The sequence below is a fragment of the Euleptes europaea genome, chromosome 19 (assembly GCF_029931775.1).
Source record: "Euleptes europaea isolate rEulEur1 chromosome 19, rEulEur1.hap1, whole genome shotgun sequence".
In the NCBI taxonomy this organism is placed as follows: Eukaryota; Metazoa; Chordata; class Lepidosauria; order Squamata; family Sphaerodactylidae; genus Euleptes; species Euleptes europaea.
The window spans coordinates 34638080-34662406 of NC_079330.1; the positions used below are offsets into that span (position 1 = coordinate 34638080).

Below are 24327 nucleotides of genomic sequence, written 5' to 3' on the forward strand. Positions count from 1 at the left end.
CCAATGACCTGAACGGCTCCGACGTGGATAACGACTCTGACCTGGACGGCTTTGGCAACTGGAACGGCTCCGACTCCGACGACCAGAATGACTCCGACTGGTTGAACGGCTCCGACGATCGGAGCAGCTCCAACAGGTCGAACGACTCCGACGACCGGACCGGCTCCGACGACAGGACTGGCTCCGACGACCAGAGGGACTTTGGCGAGTCGAACGGCTCCGACATGACAAACGGCTCTGACGGGTTGACCGGCTCCGACGGGGCGAACGGCTCCGGCGACTGGAAGAACTCCGACGCACGGCTCGACGGAGTCAAGCTCGATGGAGTCAAGCTTCGGCGCCGAGAGTCGGATCTCTGACGAGGCTGTTGCCCTGGTTCAAGACGGGACGAGCCCCTTGGCGACTCCACACGAGTCTGCTCAGCAGGTTGATGCGGGTCCCGAAGGATTTGCCCCTCTTGGAGCTTTGACGACTCCACTCCATGCCCCTGGTCCTGAAATTGTGCGGATTTAGAGGGCAGTTGAGGCACATTCTTATACAGTTGGAGGAGGTGCTCTTTAAACTCTGCTGAGTCCACCTGGGCCCTGCTCGGAATTGGAGCCGAGGGGGTATCCAGGGGAAGTGGAGGAGAATCCTCGATAATGATGGACTGCTGCTCAGTCGTATTCGAAGAACAAGGCGCCTTGTCTTGCGAACGGCGCCGCGAGGATATCGAGGCCGATCGGCGTCAAAGAGCCTTGGACAACCTCAAAGACGAACGGCGCCGGGCCTTTGGCGACTTCGAAGTTGATCGGCGCCGAGAAGACTCCGGTGACCTAGAAGGTGGTCAACGCCTGGGAGATTTAGAGCGGGAAACGCGTTTTGATGAACCACGGCCGAGGCCATCTTGTGAGCCCGGGGCGATAAATTTCGCTGGCCGAAGGACGACCGAAGATGGCTTCTTAGGGGGAGCAACCCCGCTGGACTTATTGGCCAGGGCACCCTCCACAGATTTAGCCTTACCAGTCGGGAGGTCAGGATCAACAAGACTACCTTGCGGGCGGAGGGACTCCTTATAAAGATGGGAGATAAGACGAGTGGAGCAGTCTCTTACTGCCTTGGCAGTAGGTTTACCACAACTCTTGCAAGTTGCAGCAACATGGCCTTCTCCCAGACAAAGGAGGCACTCCTTGTGAGGATCGGTCTTCGCTACCTTTGCACCGCAAGAGGAACATTTCTTGAAAGGAGGAATCTTCTTGGACTCCATTGCTAGAGATGAAGCTAGACACGTTCTCTCTCCATGGCGGCAGAAAGAGAACTGGAGGGAAGAGTGCTCCCTCCTCCTTGGGTTATGCGACCGAGGGGCGGGGAGATTGCATGCCCCAAGGGGAGGGAGAGCACTCTTTTTAGAATTTTGCTAGAAGCTGACAATTCTTATCCGTGGCTGGCCTGCGCCTGTGCAGTCCCAATGTGGGACTGCATAGAAGCCATTCAGATGAACAGCCTTAACTGGAGTTGACCCTCACAGCACAATCCACAAGGGGGGGCTGAAGGCGCTGAGGAGGCAGCATGGTCCTGGTGCCAGCATAAATGCCACTGGCGCTGGTGTAAGGAGCATTTACGATGGCGCTGAGGCACTTAAGCTGGCATCGGGGAGTGGCGCAGCTGTGCATGCTGGAGCACCTCTGGCACAGGGGCTTGCACTGGCATTACTCATCTCCCTGAGTCCTTTTGGCACAGGAATGCCCACATTTGCCGGTGCAAACTTATGCTGATGAAAACATAGGCACAGCCCATAGAGCTGCATACAGCGGTTCTACGGGGGTTGGGGGAAGTCCCTGTCAGGTTGCTGACCACAGTGCGGCAAGCCCTTTAGGAGGTGGCTCGGCTGTGCCATTGCTGCGCTGTTCCCGGCCACAGCGCAGCTTCCCTCCACCCCCGGATTGTGCTGCCTGAGTAGGTGCTCTGGAGCCTTTGCTACAGGGAGCTATCAAGGTCTAAGCACAAACCTGGCTAGTGAAATGTTGAACGAGTAATGGCTGCAGCTCAACCGAGGACTTATAATGGGAGCTGAAGCTACACCTTCCTTCATGGAGAGTTGGGTCCCCAATCCAGCCAAGTCCTGAGGGGCAGCTTCCTCTGGCAGTCAACTGGAGTCAGGAAGTCCCTGGGACATCAGTATGTGTTTGTCCACCTGGTCCAAACTCCAGTTCATACATTACGTTGAATTCATGCAGGGACTGGTGGCAGAAGGGATAATTCAGGGCCCCCTGATCCACCTGGCTGCCTGGTTCTGGAACAAAGAAGACAGATTGTGGAGATCCTGGGTGCAAAAGGGACCACAGGGGGCTTAACTCCCTTTGTGGCATCTCTCTTTTCCTCTGAGGAGTCCTCCTCTGATGAGATCAGGCTGGGGCAGACCCTGACACAGTCACATCTTCCTTGTTCTCAGGATCTTTCAAAAATTCCCAGTGTTGCTGCTTGTTTAATTTGAGAGGGATGCTGCTGATCTATCACCTCTCCAAGGATATTAAATAGTGTCCTTTATGGTGCTCTGAATGGACACACCACAGAATGCCATCTAGAGCCATACTCAAAATGTGATTTTGGCTTTAGAAGGAGATTGGACAACCTGATAGAGGACAAAGGGAGATATCAATAGTGATTAGCCATGATAGGATGGAACCTCCCTCTTTGGAGACAGTGCTGTTCAGAATACCTGTTGATGGGGGGCAATACTGAAGAAGAGCCATTGCCTTCTTGCAGGCTTCCCAGGGGAAAGAGGATTTGATGAACGCTCCATCTGTTCCTGCAGGGCTTCATATGTATTTATGTATCCCAACAGGACAAGGATGCTGGAGGAGGATGCCAATGGAAGAGAGTTCAACTGTTGGACACAGAAAGGGCATGGAAGACGAAAACTTGGAGTAGCCAGCTGAAGACAGGCGATGATTTGACAAGCACCGGGTGAAGGTTTTAAACTACTAAGGCCAGGAATTCTAGGATTGGGCCCCTGAATTATCCCTTCTGCCACCAGGCCCTGCAACAGCTTTTAATGCTTCCGCTTTGGGTCCCAGGATACCTGGGAGAAAGGCAGTATATAAATAATATTTTAAATAAAATAAATAAATAAGCCAGGGTTCCAAACCATCTAAGGTTAGCCTAATTGGCTAAGATTTAATTCTGTACAAGTTCAAAGGAGTGAACAGTCAAAGTGTCAGGGAAAAAAAAGACTTTTCTGCAGAGGTTTCCCTTTTGTGTTCTCTCCCTCCCTCCTTTTAATTTTCAAGCTTGCCTCATTTCTCTTCAAATTTAAGAAGCATTGAACATCTACCATCCAACCTGAGATGAAAACCATGATCTCCGAGCCTGAGAGCACAAGAATAAGCCAATTCCATTTGGCGGTCATGAAGTTTTATGAAGTACGGAGCAAAGCAATATTTTTGAAACAAGTAAAAAAATGCACAAACAAAAAGTGATGGATTACTATTTGGGGCTCTTTTTAAATTGGGGTCATACAGGTTGATGACTGAAATGGGAAGGGGGAATACAGTGGTAAAAGCAGCTGTAATCTCCAGGTTTATTGGACAGTGGATCAAACCTTCCTGTCAAAACCAGCCTGCAGCTCTCAAATGAGTGTCCTGTGGGAAAGTAATAAAGCGGTAAAACTCAGTTTCCAGTTTCTCTTTAGAAAATGGAACTGGGCCACAACAGGAACTTGGGGCGGGGGTTGATTCTGACACCACATCATGTGCCCAATAACCTAGATTACATACCCAGGTCAAAAAATTCACATTAGAAGAAGAAGAGTTGGTGTTTATACCCCGCTTTTCTCTACCTTTAAGGAGTCTCAAAGTGGCTTACAATTGCCTTCCCTTCCCCTCCACAACAGACACCTTGTGAGGAAAGTGGGACTGAGAGAGTTCGGAGAAAACTGTGACTAGCCCACAGTCACCCAGCAGGCTTCATGTGGAGAACTGGGGAATCAAACTCAGTTCTCCAGATTAGTGTCCGCCACTCTTAACTACAACACCATGTTGAGCTGAGAACAATGATGAAGGACTGCAATCAGGCATGTGGTTTGTCTGGCTGCTTAATTGGATGCAATTCTGCAACAGACCCCGCCCCCCGCCCCCGCCTCGCACAAACCCCAAACCCACTGATGAAGACATTAGAAGACACAATGCACTTGAGCTATGGAAAATAACAGTACTGTGCTTGTTGGGTGCCAGAAGAACAATTTTGTTCTGTTGAGAGCTCCTGCAATTTAAAGTGCAGGTGGAAAATCAGGAGTGATTTCAGAGAAGCAAAACAGAGCCAGAAACATTGTTTAGATGTGAGAAAAGAGGACAAACAAAAGGAAATGAAATTCAGAATCAAACTGAAGTTTGGACCTCATAATCCAACTCAAAGAAAAGGCCATTGAGGGTGGGCCATGATTTATATTAGGTTGCCATAAAATAAGAAGGTCATTTCATATATTATGTTAAAGCAAACTTGGGTTTGCCACTGAATGTACACCCAGCAAATTGCAGCCAGTTGCTACATCCCAACAAGTGCACTTATAGAACACTTAACTTTACACATGTTTTGCATTCTCACGTTATATTTTTAGGTGTGTCCCTAAACAATGTAACATGCAAAGCATTCCTGAGAAACGGGAAGAGATTGAAGTTGCAGAAATGCAAGGTAAACTCGAGACTTTTCCCTTTCACAAAAAGAAACTAACAGTGATCACTTACTCAATATGCTCACTTACTTAAATAAAAGAAAATAGAAGGTGACCATTGATTTTAGGCAACCGAAAAAAATAAAGCCCAACAACAAACCACAGCAGAGATCCTAGTGTATGAGCCTGGTGGCAGTCCTTTGCCCTGATCAGCTGCTTCTATAGGTAATCAGATGTGATCAGATGCCAACAAATGAACTTCTCTTTAATATATAGCCCTGCCTTTTCTATTGCAGGCTGGTCACAGGAGAAGAAGCCAGGAGAAGATAGCTCAGTGGTCTTCTTTGGGGAAGACAGGATGGAAAGCAGCAGTGCTCTTGTGGCTAAAAAAAGAGAGCTGGAATGGGGGCGTAGAAGAACAAAGTAAGCAAACACAGGAGGAGAAGGCTGAACTGGCATTAAGGCGAGATGTGCCACGCCACATCCATCAGCCTGCTCTTTATGCCCATCAAGTGCATACTTACTCCAAATTCTTAATCCTTCCTTTTTCTTTCCAGCCAGCATGAAATTAGATGGCTCAGAAACAGTACTCAGATTTTGAAGACTATGACAGAGTAAAGTAGCTCTCTGACAGCATGTGAAAGCTGCATGGCTGTTGGAAATGATGCTTTCGCAAATGAGCCTGCACTGCAGTAGGCAGCCTGCTTTTCTCAATAGGAGATGTTTTATACCAGTCTCTTGCTATGAAATGTGGCCCGTAATCTATATTCTTTCTACCTCTTCCTCTGCATCTGGTAGCATTCACACCCCTATCCACACAATGTGTAGGCCTGACCTCCTGTAGTTTCTGCAATATGATCAGATGAGTAAAATTTCCAACCTCATTATGATATAATTATTTCAACATATACATTACAAGCTCACATATTCTGCATCTTACAGCCCTTGATTGCTTCTAAATTCCTACATGAATCTTTAAAATAGAATATTTCAGTAGCAATAGAAGTGGATGTTTTCAAGTGAAATAATATGCTTTTTTTTAAAAAAGCACAAAAATCAAGTGAAGGGAACTGAGGATTAACACCTCCCTCCTCAAATTCTGAGAGTCACATAGAATCCAGTAAGTGAACATTGGTTTTACTGAGAATATTCTAAAGTATGTGCTTTGAGAATCACATTGTAAACTTAGCACTGTGGAGTTATTTCCCAGAGTTTGAATGTACATTTTGATCTAAAAAAATGTTTACTCCCCCCTAACCCTCATTCCCAGTGCTGTATCACAAACTACTTTTTAAACTCTGCTCAGGTTCAAAATTGGTTTGCCATACAGTGGTGAGGAACCCCAAATTTATAGACAAATCCCTGCAGAGTGCACAGAACTAGCTCTGCAGTTCTTTGCATCTCTAGAGAATTCCCATCCTCTGGCTTTAAACCACATTGGCAATATGTTTTGAATCTGATTTTATTTGGGTTCTGTATTAATCAATGGACAATTTTTAATTTCCTTATTGCTCATTGAGTTAGTATATGCAAATGAATAGGACTTATAGGTGGGGGGAGATATTTAGAGACAAGTGAGAATCCCAGTATGGTGTCTACTATCTGGTGCACTGGATACTGAATGATTGCATCTTAGGGCTCACTGAATGACCCAAGAGACACACTTCTGCCTCTAAGGTTAGCTTATCAGGCATTTTGTCTCATGAACTGGCATGTTATCACAAAGCCACACGCAAATTAATCCAGCATTGGACAAGAAAGGTCACAACTGAAAGATAAACTCTCTTTCGATAAACTGGGGAGAAATTTCCAGTCATGATTCATTATGACATCTGCCTTAGCATAAGGTGTATTACGCCAAGGTGGATTCACAAAGAGAAAAAACGAGGACTTCTTACTTAAAGGCAAATGGTTACAAGTGTGTTCATAAGCTTGCCAAAGGACATTAATCTAGGTCAATTAGCTATATAGGAGTTGCCCGCCCACTAGGAGGACAACCTGTCTGGGGAGGGTATTTTAAATGAATATACATTTAAATAAATAACTCCACATGCCTAGGAACAGTGGTGGAACATCCTTCCTCCCCATTTTAAGATAAGAGTATGAGGCTTTTCACACATTAAGAAGAAGAATTGGTGTTTATACACCGCTTTTCTCTACCTTTAAGGAGTCTCAAAGCAGCTTACAATCGCCTTTTCTTCTCCTCCACAACAGACACCTTGTGAGGTGGGTGGGGCTGAGAGAGTTTGGAGAGAACCGTGACTGGCCCAAGGTCACCCAGCAAACTTTGTGTTGGGGCAGTGGGGAATCAAGCCTGGTTCTCCAGATTAGAGTCCGCTGCTCTTAACCATGACACCACCCTGTATATGGCCAACACGGAGCTGCAGCCAATCACAATTCTCTTACAATGTTCCTGTACAATACACAGGTTTTCAATTACATATTTGTCAATAATTGTGCTTGACTGTCTCAGAAAAAGATCTTAGGTGTATGCCTAAAAACAATAATGTGTGGGGCTCTTTCAGATGATGGTCAGACTGAAGACAGGCAGATTAATTACAATTCTACATCAGAAATTTGGATGTAAAATCATTGTGGGATACAATAATTAAGACAGCTGCACTGAAAAGCCTTGGGGAAAGAAAATAACTCATCTCAGTGGAAAGCACATAACGGAGGAGAAATGAACTAAATAATCTCAAAAGAGTAAAATATGTATTGATTGATTGATTCATTAAATGTATAGACAATTTAAAATACATCTTTAACAGGTCATATACCTAAAACAGTTACACTAACCAATAAAATATTTTCCCCATGCAGTTTGACTATTTTTTGCATCAAAATCCACAGATTTAAAAAGAATCCTGAAAAATCAACACAAATTATTTGAATCCTTCACTTGAGCCTTCCAAGAACACAGGTAGACTTTAATCCAAACCTCACTGAAAAGAATGTAAAATCTAGCCAGCAAGAGCTACCTTCTTCAGATCAATGCCTCTACAATAGTACTCATTAGAACCTGGGTTTCACTGAAATTTATGAGGTCTGGATCAGGCTCTGGAAGAAAGCAACACCCTTCAAAGACACCGCAAAGTCAAGACAAATTCCGGAGCTGAGCCAAAGGATGGAGTGAAGTTTGGTAGCCAACCATGAAGTGGTATGGCATGCGGGCCTCTTTCCACAAGTCATTAAATGTGATGCTATTATCCTTTTTTTTTTACTTCCCCAAAGGAATGAAATGCTATACAAACCTGGGCTCTTAAATTGATCCGGGCTGGGAAGGTGGTGGAGGGGGGAGTTACTCGCTGAAGCAGGGTGCTCGCTACGAAGCATCTGAGCCACCCGAGGCCCCATGGAACCATAGTCCGCGTACGATAACGTAGCCCGTTGGTCACCGGGCGGAGAATAGAAACCGTAATCAGGGATCCCTGGAGATACAGTGACTCTATCATTGTGTGATATTGGATTGATTCTTATTTTCAATATTAAATTGTGCTTTTCTTTTGACAATTACAAAGCATGGAAACACAAAAAACAAATTTAAACCATTGAGAAGTTAATGGATCAAGGTATGAATGTATTTACTTCAGGGTCCTTAGTCAAGCCTGCATAGTACAGTCATATCAAGCCTGGATTCGAGAAACAAACTCACCATCTGATTTACTAGATTTTCATTTCCACAGCAGGCACAATGGAACATAAGAATGAAATATAGTGCCCTACTGATTAAAACAACATGGAATATAATTTATCCAGAGAATTGTGAAGAAAAGCTGAACCAACCAGAGTGGAGCTAACTTGACAATGGCTACATGAGTTCATCCATGTAAGCTTTCTTTCCCCGTAACCAATTAAACAAAAAATAAATCCATCCCTCCACTCCCATATATACACCCACACCATCACACAAAAACACGCATATAGAGCACTGTATGAGCATAAAGTTGTCAAAGAGAACGAAATATTCCCCTCCCTCAGTTTACCTTAACTGACCTAGATTTTCTTGACATCTCAGCTCCTCTGAGATCACCCTCCCATTTTAGTACTGCACAGTGGCAAGGATCACCGTCTTAGCACACAAATACCATTTTGTACCATACCTGGCCATCATACCAGAGACCACAGGACCTCCGTGCATGGGACTAAAGCTCACTAGTGATTGGTTTAATTGGGGTGCCAGTTGATTTCAAGTAGATTTCATTCTGTGGGTCTGAGTCATAGCAAACTGGTAATAGCATGGACATTGTTTCATGAAACCTGTTCACTACTTCAAGGTGAGAATCCCTAACCCATGAGAAACCCCCCCCCCATAAAGACTGAACAGGCAGATCCTAGGACAAATGAAGCTGAACTACTCCCCCATTTATTTCAGCAAAGAAAGAGCAGAATCAAGGCCACATGACTGCCTCACCTCATTTATTGGGATTTGAAAGGTTGTTCTTAGCTGATTAAGAGGACGGAGTATGAACAGAACAGCAATCCTGCATAAACTTTTTTTTGCCTGTGTTTTTAAAAAACCAGACTACAACCCTATTCCTTCAATACAAGGAGACGGAAGGTACATTTTACTATGTGTGGTAAATGCAGAGGTAAGATTAGTTTCTGCTTGCATGACAAAGGCACAGGCCATTGGTGGCAGAAAATGTCCCAGCATCTGCAAAAAAATGCTCCTCCACATTTTTGATTAATTTTCCATTAAAGTAAGAACAAGTCTGAACTTGCAGTGAGAGAAGATGAAGTTTAGTATCAACTGCATAATCAGAGGCTGGAAAATTATCTCTCCATTAGGGGGGGGGGAAGAGAGCCTCCCAGCAAAGAATCCAGGAAAGGAAAAAAAATACATAGAAAATTATGTTTCTATCCCAAATGTCCTTGTTTCAGTACAAAGTTTCATAGTACATTCTTTCCATTTCTCTCACATTAGGTCTAGGTCTAAAAAAAAAAAATCTTCCCACTGAGGTTAGACAAGCACACTTAAGATGTATGCTTGGAAGTAGCCATACAATGTGTGCCTTTGTGACCTGTGAATGTTCAGACAAGTGATCATTTAGGTCCCAAACGTACTTGTGGCAGCTCCCCAAAGATGAATACATGTCTGAGACACATAGACAGTTCTCTTCTGACCTTCCCAATGCACATCTTAGCATGCATACTGAAGAAAGTCATATGGAGACGTACCTCAGCAGAACATCCTAGGATCATTTCCATGCTAACTTTTATATTGGCTCATTGTCTCTGTTCTTTGGTCTTGCTCAGCTTCTCTCTCCAACTGCACTAGCCACTGGGAAGCGACCCTATATCTTCTCGTGAACTGCTTCTCCAGGTTCAGGCATAGGGAGTTTCTACCCTGGTGGATATAAATAATTGGTCTCTACCGAGGAGCTGTGTACAATGTTGGCCTAGTTTCTAGGATCTCCAGGGGACTCTTAACAAGTAGGTGTTCCAATCTTAGTTCAGAACAATTGCTCATGACCTTTTGGTCCACGAGCATAAAGGAATAAATAACTATTTTAGCATGTGGAAACTCACCAAAATTTCTCAGAAGTGAGGCAGGCTGAGACCCTAATTTAACTTGTTAACCTTGTCTGGTTATGGACCACAATGCAGAAACTATTGATCTGGACTTAATGTATCACTGCTGAAGATCAAAGGAAAACTCCAGCAAGACTTCGCCTGCCAAAATGTTCCAGGAATAAAAGTTTTCAGTGACAATCCTGCCGATCCAGCTCCTCTCTCTTTCTCAATCTCCTACACCCCGCCATAAGCAGCCACATGCAATTTGGCAGCCGTTTGCACCATCAGTGTTTATGATAATAACCACGTGTGCTTGAAAGCAGCAGGAAATTTTCAATATAACTATCATTAAGACAAAACGCTTTAAATCAAAGCTATTACTGCTACTGAGAGTTAAAGCTCACAAGATTAGGCCACTTTTTATCTTTATGAAAAATTCATAGAACAAGCTGCCAAACATCATCTTCCTGCTCGAGAGAGTAAATGATATAATAATATTTAATGCTGCTGATACAGATGAATGTGGAGATGGAAGCTGCACACAGGAAGATGTACATTAGGAGGACCCTGTTGAACAAGAAGCTTCAACGCTCAACACATGTGCCATCCGACAGCAGAACACGGGAGAAACAGGTATTCTCTGCCCATCTCTTGCATTTCGGAGATCAACAGGTGTTTGTTTGTTTTTCCGGGGGGGGGGGGGGTCCAAGGTTTAGCAGCTGAACTAATTATTTCCTAAGATTTTGAACTGCGGGTTTAGAAGGTCCCAAGAAATATTCCATTGAAAGGAGCCCTGCTAGCCAAACACTTATGCCTGGCAGCAATTAGCCATTGAGTCAGGAACAGTTCAAGATGAGATAACATCACAGGTATGAATCTTTGTGACTGGAATGAGATGATCCCAGGAAGCCAGTCCTGCACCACTTCTTGCTATAAAGCTGTCAAGAGGCTTCAGTTTAGGCTTCACTCCAGTGAGCAGGCTGGCTGCTGCTCAATCCTCTTCAGAGTATTTTGTGTCTTCAGCCATAGGGAGCTGGACCTGGATCCTAGTAACTAGTCTGCCTTTTAAAAATGGTGTAGATGTTGGTGCTGGAGTCTTGCCTGAGTTACTTGCATGTGTTGGGGATGGTGGCCAGTGGATTTTCTTTAACAGCCCACAGAAGTAGAGCTGGGAGTCTGGGTACTAGCCTCTTTCTTTGTAGTAAAGGTAAAGGTAGGCCCAGGCCATTACTGACCTATGGGGTGACGTCACATCACGACATTTACTAGGCAGACTATGTCTATGGGGTGGTTCGCTATTGCCTTCCCCAGTCTTCTACAATTTAACCCCAGCAAGCCGGGTACTTTGTAGTACTCATACGTACATCCAGCAAGATGTCTACTTCTGCTACAGTTCCTGGTCTGATTGGTTGAGGGGCATCCAGCCTTCAACTTCCCTAATTGGTTTCTGGCACTCCCTGTCCTTCAAATTCTGCCTATGCTTCTCCTGTTAGTAAAAGGTGAGAGTTGTGGCAAAAATGCTTGTAGATTAGATTTACATTTATTTCTCTGGAGCACCAGTGGGCAGAAGTTAGACTGGGCCATTGGACAGCTTCTGATGGACAAACTAGTTGCCTCCTAGTTGTTGGATCCTTCCAGGGAGTATTAGATTAGGTGGACTTGGTCTGATCCAACAAGGTACTGTCAACGCTAGGGGCCACACAAGAAATAAGTCATGAGCTGAAGGGATGCAGATAATTTGCATAGTTAGCTTCATGTAATTAAGATAATGTACTTATGTAAGAGTATATAACTTGGAATTACTTAACTCAAATTAAATGTATCTTTTGTACCTCGAGCCAGCTACCTGAAACCAACTTCCGTTGGGATCAAACAGGAGCTAAAAGCCACTATCTGTGTTATCTATAGCGAAGAAACCAGCCTGCAATTCCCACAGAGGATTAAAAACAGGAAGATGGAATGTACCATAGTCTAAAATCTAATGGGGACAGGGAGGCTCTTGCGGGGCTATAAGACAAGGGTATGATGTCAGAGCTTTGGATACCTTCCCATGGATTGCAGCAACAGTTGCCAGCCATGATCAACACTCTTACATTGCAATCCTATGTAGAGTTACTCCAATCTAAGACACTGATTTCAGTGAAGTTGGACACAAGCAATTCTGCACTTAGAGCTTCTTCAAATGTGTTAATGATGGCAGGGATGGGCAACCTGGTCAATGCCAGGGACCACACAAGAAATAAGTCATGAGCTGAAGGGATGCAGATAATTTGCATCGTTAGCTTCATGTAATTAAGGTAATCAATATATGTATTTCTGAAGCACACCATAGAGCAGGGGTGTCGAACTCATTTGTGAGGAGGGCCGGATCTAACATCAATGCCTCTTGGTTGGGCCGAAGATGGGTGGCCTCCGTGGGGGGGGGGGAATCCCCATTGGGAAGCTTCCCCCCCCTCACGGAGGCCAGGTCTACCCATTGGTTTCTATGGGCCACCATAGAAACCAATAGGTAGACCTGGTCTCCATGGGAGTCTCACTCAGGAGGCCATGTCTACTGCCATGCAAACCAATGGGTAGACCTGGCCTCCAGGCAGAGACGGTTCCCCCCCCCCCCATGGAGGCCAGGTCTACCCATTCGTTTGCATGGCAGTAGACCTGGCCTCCTGACTGAAACCCCCCCACCCCACGGAGGCCAGGTCTACCCATTGGTTTCTATGGGCATTAGGGGGGATGGCTGGGTAGGTGCTCCCTTCCATGGGGGCAGGGGAATGGCTGGGAAGGCGCTCCTGGCCCCGGCGAGGCCAGGATCGCCCAAGAAATGGGGGGGGGGATGGCTGGGAAGGCGATCCTGGCTCCGGTGGGGCCAGGATCGCCCGGGAGAATGGGGTGGTGGTGGCTGGGAAGGCGCTCCCTTCCATTGGGGGGGGGATGGCTGGGAAGGCAATCCTGGCTCCGGTGGGGCCAGGATCACCCAGGAAAGTGGGGTGGTGGTGGCTGGGAAGGCGCTCCTGGCCCCGGCGAGGACAGGATCGCCCTGGAAATTGGGGGGGTGGTGGCTGGGAAGGCGCTCCTGGCCCCAGCAAGGCCAGGATCGCCCAGGAGAATGGGGTGGATGGCGGGGAAGGCGCTCCTGGCCCTGGCGGGGTCAGGATCGCCCGGAAGAATGGGGGGGGGGTGGATGGTGGGGAAGGCGCTCCTGGCCCCGGTGGGGCTAGGATTGCCCGGGAGAGTAGAGGGGGCGGGGGGCGGGCTTGGCTCACGGGCCGGTGAGGAGCCCTCCAGGGGCCGGATCCGGCCCGCGGGCTGCCAGTTTGACACCCCTGCCATAGAGGATATGATTGATAGAGGTGCAAAACGTAGCTGGGGGCAGACTGAAGGGTGTCAGATAGGCTCTCTGTCAACCCCAGAATGAAACAAGATGGTTTCCCCCACAGACAAAATGGAGTTTTTGCACTCCGTCCCTTCCCCCGTTTACACCCGGTCTCCCTCCCAAGATCTACACCTCAATGGAGACCCGCCCGGGAAATCGCTGATCTGATACCGGGTCCCGCAAAACAATGACGGAGCTCGGGAAGATCAGCCAGTTAACGCGAGCGTTTATTTTCTGTATGTGTTTGCTTAAGTACTTGCCAGTAGTTAAATTCTGTATTGTTTCTTTGTTTCTCAAACCTAATCTTCCCTATTGTATCTGCCCTATATATATATTGTATCTGCCCTATATATCTGCACTATTCCCCCATGCCTGTATTCTAGCCTTAAGACTTTTACCAGCTGAAACCACTGACTTTCTGTAATAAACTTTTAACTCGTTGTACCATTTGGAGAAAAATTATTGCCAGGAACGCATTGGATTACTGAGGCCTGACAGAGGGTTTCCTCTACAAACCTGAAGGAAGTCTCAGGGTTGCAGAAAAAACCTAAATCTTAAAAATACATTGGGGAATTAAAACTCCCCAAAATATCAGAAACAACACCTGCAGCTTTAAGAAAAAGATTTCTCAGTGGTTGTTGGGGGTTGCTAGGCAACCACAATAATATTGGCAAGCCATTCAAACCTTGGTTTCTGCGAAGCAAAACCATGGAGTAGACTGGGAGGCTGTAACAGCCCTGCAAAAGCCCCCCACCCTGCACTCCTCTAGGGACAGGCCCTGAGGCAATTACTGGAAAATCACTATCCACACAACTCAACCTGGCCTGGCCTGAAGGCAGCAGCCACTACACAACTGTGCCCAACTCTGGTGTGAAGGAGGGTCACAGCAGCTCCTGGAATGTGAGGACCCTGCTCCAAGGCCAGGACAGCCTTCCAAAGTGGGCCGCTAGATATGAGATTGGCTGTACCGTTTAAAATAATGCTGTTTCAGCAGCAGCTGCCACCACATAGTTGTTTTAATTTTCTTTCACTCTTTTCCAGTGCATTTTTTAAATATTACCCTTCTTCCCTACATTTGGGCTTCCTCTGTGTTTCCAGTAAAAATTAAGATGAAAAATTGTCCCAAAGTAATTTCTTGAATAAGTATGTGGAATATCACAAGACCCTCCATGTACTACTTCTGTACCTGAAAGCAATATTTGAAGGTTCTCTCCCCAACACATCTTTGGAAATGGATTTGTCCGAGGTTTGATAACACTAAATGCTAAACTGCAGCATAAGGTCTATTATTACCAAGGCACACCAGCTAGGCAAAGCATACCAAAGGCCTCACAATGCACCATTTAAAGTACTCCTAATCTTCTATAGCCTCACATCTCTAAATTCAAGCATTGTGAGTGCTCTATTTGTAGGCATTAGTGAATGATATTGATCGAAATATGTTAGAAATAACAACGGTGCTCTTGTGCAAGACAAAGAAAACATGGATTTTAGAGTCTGTAGGAAAGGTTAGAACATTCCTCCACAAACTTCAGAACATATTGATTGCTTTAGATTTCTAGGTAACATAACCACAAAGAATGTTAAATGTAGCTTAGAGATCCCACATACAGTTGACTGCACAAGTCTCAAAAGACCATTGGATGATTTGGGAGAAGTTAAATCTCCCTGGCTGGTATCAAAGAACTGTAAACCTCCTGGCTTCCATGCCCAGTGTTGTAGAACATGGATGCCATTTTGGAGCAAATAAACAAGATTAAATCCCAGTAAAATCAATGCAACTTAAAACAGGATTGCACCACAGTATAGCAATAGCTGCCTTGTGATTAAAAATGTCACATATCTATTCTTACGTAACATGACCAGAAAAGTGTGTGTATGTTACCAGTTGCATTTATAACATACCGTAACAATAGTACATCAAGAGGATGTGAGACACTTGGCTCATATGAAGCTGTCTTATAACAAGGTGGATCATTAGTCCATCCAGCTCAGTACTTTCTACTCTGACTGGGAACAATTTTCCAATGTCTTAAATAGATGATGCTACCTGGAGCTGCCAGAGATTGAAACTAGGAGGTTCTGCTTGCAAAACGTGTGCCCTGCCACGGGACCACAACAAACAGAAGATTTGTGGAGAAAGATATGCAGAGACAGGGTCCAGGGTCCCAAGATATGTGGGAGATTTGGCTTGGCTGGATGAGCAGACATATATTGAAAAGACGGTCTCTTGTGGCTGGTGGCTGTATGTTGTTTGCATGTTCAAGGCTTTTGCGTTAATTCCACAATGATGAGTAGTGAAAATGGCCAGAAATATTCAAGTTGCAGCAAGCTTTTTCTATAAGCACTAATAGCTCTGTCAAGTCCAGTGTACGAGAGTTTGCTCCAAGGACAGAATGAGAAGTCAAGAAGGGAAGAAGTGTTTCAGGCTAGTTGCCTGCAAACTGTGAACCTCTGAAATTGTCTCTGTGCATATAATGATGATATAATTCCTAAGAGAATCAGTAATAAAAAGTACTTCATGTTTTTCAAATCAATTGCAACTTGTAGAGGCTGCAGGGGAATTACTGTTTTGCATTACCAAATAGTTGTAGCATTAAGACACCTAATCTACATTACTGGTCATAGGCTGAGAAATGTTAATGTCTGACCTGGCTACCCGTGGTGGGTACCCATTACAAACCGTTATAGGCAACTGCATCTGACAGATGTTTTAACTCACTTTAAACATGAACATTGATAAAGGACCATCAACAAGAAATTGGGGACACAATACTCAATGCATACCAATTGCAAATCACACAATAAAATCTATTGAAAGCATCTCTTCCAGCCTTACCACTGCTTGTGGGGGAAAACAAATACATTTCTCATATGAGCTGTGATGTTTTGTGAGTGATCAATATTTATAGCCTAATCAAAATGTCCCTTATTGCAAATTAAGCAGGGTCACTCTCACACAGGGCTGGCTTCGTTGTACCGAGGCCAGAAAAAGCTTCGCTAAGAGAAACTGCAATCAGGGAGCCAGTACTTGTAGCATTTGACAAAAGAGTTTCCACTTGAGGGGCTCATCTTTAATCATTACAAAACCAGAAGTTTAATCCATTTTTGATGTAAGTGCTAATAGCTCTGTGTCCTTGAAGTTCAAAGTGGTCTTCGTGCATGTCACTAATTAGCCAAGCAAGCAGACAGTCCGCTCCCTCTCATGTTTCTAATTAGATCCTTAACAACAAACAAATGTCGACCTTACAAAGGCTGTGCTACATTTTTCTCCATTTCTTAAGTACTTTGGGGTTGGGTGCCTGCAGATGCCATTCTTCTACCGTCAGAAAAACCATATTTTGATATATCATCCACAATAGGACAACATGGCTAGGCAGACAATAAATGTATTGTGGATGAATGTATACCCTGAAAAATGTAAGACAACCTAAAAACATGACTGATTATGCCAATAAGCTATTTTGTTTCTTGGAAGATATCAACCCAGAATGCCAGACCATTTCATGTTCACGCTACAGGGAACTTGTGCAGCACAAAAGCAATGAGTGGGGAAGTCCAATGAGAAGCCCTTTGACCTTATGCCAAATTCTTCAATGGGATCATCAGTGATGTGCAGGAAGTGATTGTCTTCTTTACTTGGCCCGCTCAAGTGGAGTTTCTATCTTCTCTTATTTGGTATAACAAACTTCCTAACCTGCCTACTTGACTTTTATGCTTTCTCCTCTTTCATATACCCCTCTCCTTGGCTTACTGATGCTTTACTCCTTGAACCATGGTCTCTGAATTCCAGCGTCTTACATGCTGTGTCTGTTTCAATCCATGCTGATTCTACTATTCTGGTATGAAGTTTACTGCCTGATCGGACATACCACTTTGCTGTGTAGTCTGTGTAGTCTGTTCATCTGAGAACTTTCCTTTCAACAATGCAGAATGGTTATCTGCTGTTCATATCTACAACATGGTGCATTTCTGCTGGTAAGAACAGCCTCCCATCAATTCCCTTCAAGCAGCATATTCAGCTCCTTTGGACCTGCCCTCACTTGAGAGAAGACTGTCCTCCAGCTCTTCAGCTTCAAGTAAAATGTTAATCTGCTGGAGAATCTTACCTGATCAGAAGTGAGTCACCAAAAGTGATGGGTGTGAAGAAGTTCTGCAGACTTTAACAAAGATATTGATCAAGTCAGGTTAGTCAGGCTGATGGCATGAAGTTATTTAAGGGGCTTCTGGAGCAAAGCCCAGAGAGAGGCAGAGGGAAGTCCAAGTTGCTCCGTTTTTTCTTCAAATGAGTTTTTCATTGCATCTGTGGCAAGGCAAAACCACAGGCCATGCACTCTGGCCCTCTTGTTCACTCCTGCAGAATGTTCACAGGGCATTCATCTCCTGCGTGATTCTCTAGTATCCCTCCCACTGGGACTTTGAAACATGCTATGGTCTTCTGTAGCCCAGTTGTCTCCTTTTGCTTTGACCAGCTTGCTTGTGCCACCACCAGGTAATGGTTAGCTGTTATTCTAGGAGGAGCTCAGAAAGTTCTTTTACTGCCTCGGGGAAGGCTCATTATGATGAGATTTCACAGGAAATATTCTTTCTGCTTCAAAGTGGCTATAGTTGCAAGAATAGCTAAAAGAACAGAGGAGCAAAAGCAGTAAAGTGAGGGGCTGCTGAAGGAACAGCTCGGGGCAGACACCTGCCTTTTTATGTTGCTCAGTAAATGGAATGCACAGTGATGGTGCAATCGCTCTCAACTAGAAGCCTGCAGCCAAATAACTAGCAGGTTAGTTCAGCTCAAGAAGAGACATTCAACCCTCTCTTCTTCATTGTTGTGGACTTCTTTGCTCATTAGAATTGTTAGGTAACAATGTGACAGAAACAGTAGAAACTGGCACAAATCCTGTCAGGGCCAAAGATCTCGTGACCCTGTCCCTATGTCCCCTTGACCCACAGCCCAAGACCTCCAAAGTCTCCTCCTTGCCCACTCTCCTCCCCTGCTGCGAGTGCCCAACCCCACTCCTCCCAAGCTCCATCCTTCTTCTTATTCCAGGCATTCATGGTTTCCTTCAGTTCCGGGCATCGTTTGTCACTTGTCAACCTGCTCCTGTGTCAAGTTTCAGTCTTGGCCCAAATTGAAACTATCCCTTTCCTTACAGAAGCTGGACTGAAAGCAGTCTATTTCCCTAAGCAACTGAACACAAGTTCACCACAAGTGCAATACAATGCACACTAATGTTCTTCTCTGACAAGAAAATTATTTGAAGAAAGCCCCCCCACAAAGCATAATGGCTCCTAATCCCACTGCAAATGGACGAGCGATCAACGCTTCAGATGACATTCCTTTCCTGTAACTTCAGAATAGGGGAGGGGCTGAATGGTGGGGATATGCTTGGCATCCAAAAGATAACCAAGTTCAATTTCCAATGAAAGGAATGGGTAACAAGGGTGGGAAAGTATCCTGCCTAAGACCCTGGAGAGCAACTGCAGGTCAACGCTGGCAATACTGAGTTACATGGTGACACAAAGCAGCTTGATATGTTTAAATTCTACTATCTCATATTCTGAAATTCTTTTGAAAAGCTGGACTTCCAGATTCTTAAGGAGATGCTTATAATGCAGCATTCTTACTGGGGCCAACTCAACAAGAGCCTATGGTACAGTGGTTAGACTGTGACGTCCAATATTTTATGTACAAAGTGTATATAATCAGGAACATTAGCTGGAATTCTGAAATGCTAGAACCAACTTTTGCAATTTTCTGATGAATCTCATACCACTCCATACTATCCAACTATTCAACAGAGACAGGCCCTACTTTTTAGTACACGGCATAAAACACTATTCCTATTTTGCCCCTCCCCAATAAACATTTTAAAATGTTAATATGTACACTTGTAGCACCAGAGTGGTTATTTCTCAGGTTTCAGCAATCTTCACTGAGTTCAGAGAAGTTAAAACTATGAGTGGAATTGGAGTCATTTTGACCATAGTGCCCAGGGACATAAATTCCCTAAGATACCATGCAATGGGCAGCCTGCCAGCTATAGAGGCAGCAGTTGTTGGAGTGAGATGACAAGGGGTTGCAAGACCCCAATTTCATCTGTGAGACACTGAAGGGCATGCAGCAAGCATGCAAGCATACTTGCACTTCTATTCATAACCACAACCAGGAAGGCCCTCAGGCACTCTGCACCAATACTGAATGATTCCCTCATTATTTTGCATTTCACTGTCAGGAATGAAATAACTCCTCTAAATTTCCCACTCCCTCCTCTTCTGCTGCCTTTTACCACCGGCAACCAGATTTGCATTAATTGTTTACCACCGCCTGGACAGGCCTTTTATTAATATTAATGAGTGACTGGGAACAAAGGGCCCCTTTATTTTTAGCCTACTCTAATTGCATAGTAATTATTCATCTACAAAACAAATGAGCCAAACTCCATCGCTATGGCAACCAAAACTCTGGCCTCCCACAGCAACACATTAACAGGCGATCGTTCCTGTTAATTTTAAGTCATGGCCTTTTGTGCAATAAAAGATATGAGAAAAGAGGCATATTAAAATAAAAGCAGGACTTTGGCCACACATTGAGGCCTGTTGTAACGTCTTGTGCTTCGCTAGGTATTATGGTTCTCTGAAGGGAAACATTCAGGCAATCTACAATTTAGATGAACACACTCTATGAGACATGGCTAGTTTGAGTTGGGAGATGTACATATGCTCATTTTACACAGCATTAAACTGACAAGTGGGAGCCAGTGTAGCATAGTAGCTAAAAGTGGGAGCTGTGAGCCAGGAAGCCCCTGGTTCAAATCTCACCTCTGCTAGGAACTTATTAAGATGCAAGCCTCTCGTTCACAGTTTCAGCCTCCCAGCTGAATTATGTGGACAGTAATATTGCCCTACCTTTCAGGGTTGTTGTATGAATTACTTAGCTAACAGGTGTCAATGGCATTTCAGATGAAGCATATGGAAAAGATGGCACACAGTTTTTAAAGTAAATACATAGCATCCAAGGTGCCTAGGAAAGGTAGCTGCACATCTATGCAAAACAAAATGTGCTAAAAGACGTTCCTCAGTTTCTTGATAGTGTGAATATTTCTTTTTAAGAGAAAAGAATTTTTTAATAACAATGTCCTCAGTGATTAATGGTAAAATGTGAAGGCTAAGGGTGATAACTGGAGTTGGAGAGATGGAACTGGGGGAAGAACCTGGATTTCTCCATCCCTTTCTGCCCTCCATGTTGCTGGGCCTTTAGCTAGTGGCCAATAATATTTAGAGGGAAGCATGTTTAGGATTGCCTCAGATGAAATAAGTGGTTTCTGCCAGGGAGATACTATACCTCACCAACGAGGAACCTCAGCATTTGACATAAACCCTATGGAAGATCTGGGCTGCTATTTACAGAGATGCCCTTTCCATTCCATTCTTAAAGAAAATGTGCTGAACCTTTGGATATTACCTCTGAAATAAGAAAAGAAATAAAAGGGGGGGAACCAATGTGGATGTCAACAAATCACTGCTGGCATAGCACTCCTTTGGGAGTTCCACCACAAAAGCATATGGACAAGACCGCATTTGAAGGTGTTTAATAAGCTTTTAAAACTACAGCTCAATGTCAGAACTATATTTTGGTACTTGATGTGAGATACATAGGTTGCTTCTCTTTGTTACGAGCAAAACTGCTGTAAACAACATCTAACCTGATCCCAGCAAGGACACTGGTTTGACTCATCCTTGTTTTGACCCATTCTTAGATCCTTGAAGAAACAAGCCCCAAAAAAGATACAACTCATGCGTATTGTAAGGAAAAGAAGTCACAGATGGATCTAACAGAAGATGTGTGAACCATTAGTTGGTTTAATTAAGAGTTCAGGGACTGATGGGCTGATAGAAGGCCTGGGAAATCAGAAGAGCCATCTCATGCTGGTTAAAAGGCACAGAGGAACATGTCCTGCATTAACTGTGAGCAACATTTTGTCTTGAAGAACTCTTTCCTCATTTATGGCATGTGTAAAGATCCTTCCAATCTTCATCCATTTCATCCCTACTGCAGTTCCCCAAGCTAACACTATTTGCAACCCAAGGTAACAGGGGCCACTCTTCCTCTGAAGAGCTCAAAGCAGCCAACATACCCAAGTGGTCTCCTGTCAAGGCAGCCTATAGGGAGCTTCATCAGAGCCTGCCTTTTATGTCTCCGTGTCATTCTCTGGGCCAGTTGTCCACTGAACAGATAGGGATTTGAATCCAAAGTCTGACTCTGATCATTGATCTACTGCAGGGGTCTCAAACATGGTGTTCATGGATGCTATGGGGCCAGATAGGGCTTTTGTCCAGCAAGGCTTCTGATTGGCCTATGGAGATATGGTTGGCTGTGCCCATTTTTAAAAAATGTTGCTTCAGCAGCAGCTGCCGTCACAGCTCAGGAATGTGTAATTGAAAGTAAACTGCAGTAGCCATTGTACAGCTGGCTCTGCCTCTTCTGGCAGCCATTTTGTGGCTGTGCCCACCACACTGTGTCAGAATTCCTCACAGACTCAAAAAGCATGGGGACCCCTGGTCTACTCGATCACACTGGCTTCTGTCCATGCCTATTTAAGATACAGCCTTCTCTGGAGAACTGTCTGAAAATCTATAGATGCTCACAACCTATTGAGTATTATAATGGGAAATGGGTAACTAGGAAGGACGACGTTTATTTCATAAGGAAAAATCTAGTGATTGGAATTGGCTGCCCCAGGCTCTTGCTAAGAGGGGAATAAAATTCCCTTATGGACTGAAAGAACCTTTAGTGCCCCTTCTTTCTGAACACATGATTAGTCTGTTTAGGTGAAAGGCATCCTGTGAGCCAGGGAGGGTTCTGGGGGAAAGTGTTTGGCCATTAAAAATAATTCCACTGATTGAGAAGAACATTAAAAGTTAGTGACCACATTCATTAAAGATTGACTTATACTGTACTTAAGTTTGCACTCCTGAGCTGGTTGCTAATTGCACTAGAGAAGATTTATCAAGTGCCCCAGATTTTCTATTATAAAATAAGTGATTAAAAACAATGACCGTGGATCTGGCAGAAAGTACTGCCTGAATTACAAATCTACACAAAATTACAGAATACTCTGCAGATGCTTCAAGGGGAAAGAAAATTATATCCAACCTCAAGACAGACGAACGGATGCCTGGCAGCTGGACATCCCTCATAGAATCATAGAGTTGGAAGGGACCACCAGGGTCAACTAGTCCAACCCCCTGCCTAATGCAGGAAACTAACAACTACCTCCCCCCCACATCCCCAGTGACCCCAACCCTCCCCCCACCATGCAGGATCCCACAATCAAAGCACTCCCGACAGATGGCCATCCAGCCTCTGCTTAAAGACCTCCAAAGAAGGGGACTCCACCACCCTCCGAGGCAGTGCATTCCACCATCGAACAGCCCTCACCGTCAGGAAGTTCTTCCTAATGTTTAGGTGGAATCGCTTTTCTATTAGTTTAAATCCATTACTCCGTGTCCTAGTCTCTGGAGCAACAGAGAACAAGCTAGTTCCCTCATCAACATGACATCCCTTCAAATATTTAAACATGGCTATCATTTCTCCCCTCAACTTTCTCTCCTCCAAACTAAACAAACCCAACTCCCTAAGTCTCTTCTCATAGGGCATGGATTCCAGACCTTTGACCATTCTGGTCGCCCTCCTCTGGACACGCTCCAACTTGTCAACATCCTTCTTAAATTGAGGAGCCCAAAACTGGACACAGTATTCCAAGTGAGGTGTGACCAATGCAGGATACAGTGGTAGTATTACTTCCCTTGATCTAGACACAATACTCCTATTGATGCAGCCCAGAATTGCATTGGCCTTCTTAGCCGCCATATCACACTGTTGACTCATGTTCAGTTTGTGGTCCACTAAGACTCCCAGATCTCTTTCACATGTCAAGCCAACTCTCTCTCATCCTGTACCTCTGCCTTATGTTGTTTCTGCCTAGGTGAAGAACCTCACACTTCTCCCTATTGAAATCCATTTTATTACTTATGGCCCAGCTCTCCAGTCTATCGAGGTCATTAACTACCCCTCCTAACTTGGTGTCATCTGCAGATTTGATTAGCATGCTCTCTATTCCATCATCCAAGTCATTTATAAAAATATTAAATAGCACCAGTCCCAGGACAGCCCCCTGTGGCACCCCACTGGTCACTCCTCTCCAGGATGAAGTTTTGCCATTAATGAGCACCCTTTGGGTTTGTTGGTCAACCAATTACCAATCCACCTAACAGTAGCAGTGTCCAGCCCACATTTTACTAGCATTGTTTCAAGAAGATAATGGGGGACTTTATCAAAGGCTTTACTGAAATCAAGGTAAACTACATCTACAGCATTCCCTTCATCTACCATACTTGTCCCTCTATCAAAAAAAGATATGAGATTAGTTTGGCATGACCTGTTTTTGAGAAACCCATGACTGTCAGTGATCACAGCATTTCTTTCTAAGTGCTTACAGACCGTCTGTTTAATTATCTGCTCTAGTATTTTATCTGGTATTGATGTCAGGCTGACTGGGTGATAATTGTTCTTTTCCCCCTTTTTAAAGATGGGGACCACATTTGCCCTCCTCCAGTCTGCTGGCACTTCTCCTGTTCTCCATGAATTCTCAAAGATTATTGCCAGTGGTTCTGAAATCACTTCAGCCAGTTCTTTTAACACCTTTGGATGCAGTTTGTCTGGCCCCGGAGACTTGAATTCCCTGAGAGTAGCCAGGTATTCCTGTACTATCTCAGTGTCTATACTATGCTGTAATTC

The 24327-nt window shown here is 44.6% G+C and overlaps 1 protein-coding gene across 16 annotated transcripts in view; it reads right to left on the reverse strand.

The window, feature by feature from the left end:
• The window catches only part of MSI2 (musashi RNA binding protein 2), a 565100-nt gene that overhangs the window by 22789 nt on the left and 517984 nt on the right, over positions 1–24327 (reverse strand). For 9 of the 16 annotated variants that reach the window (XM_056864848.1, XM_056864857.1, XM_056864855.1 and 6 more), the window contains one exon: positions 7903–8079. The exons of the other annotated variants lie outside the window; for them this stretch is intronic. In XM_056864848.1, the coding sequence (XP_056720826.1) occupies positions 7903–8079 (177 nt within the window). The remainder of the gene's footprint in view (positions 1–7902; positions 8080–24327) is intronic. 16 annotated transcript variants of the gene reach the window in all.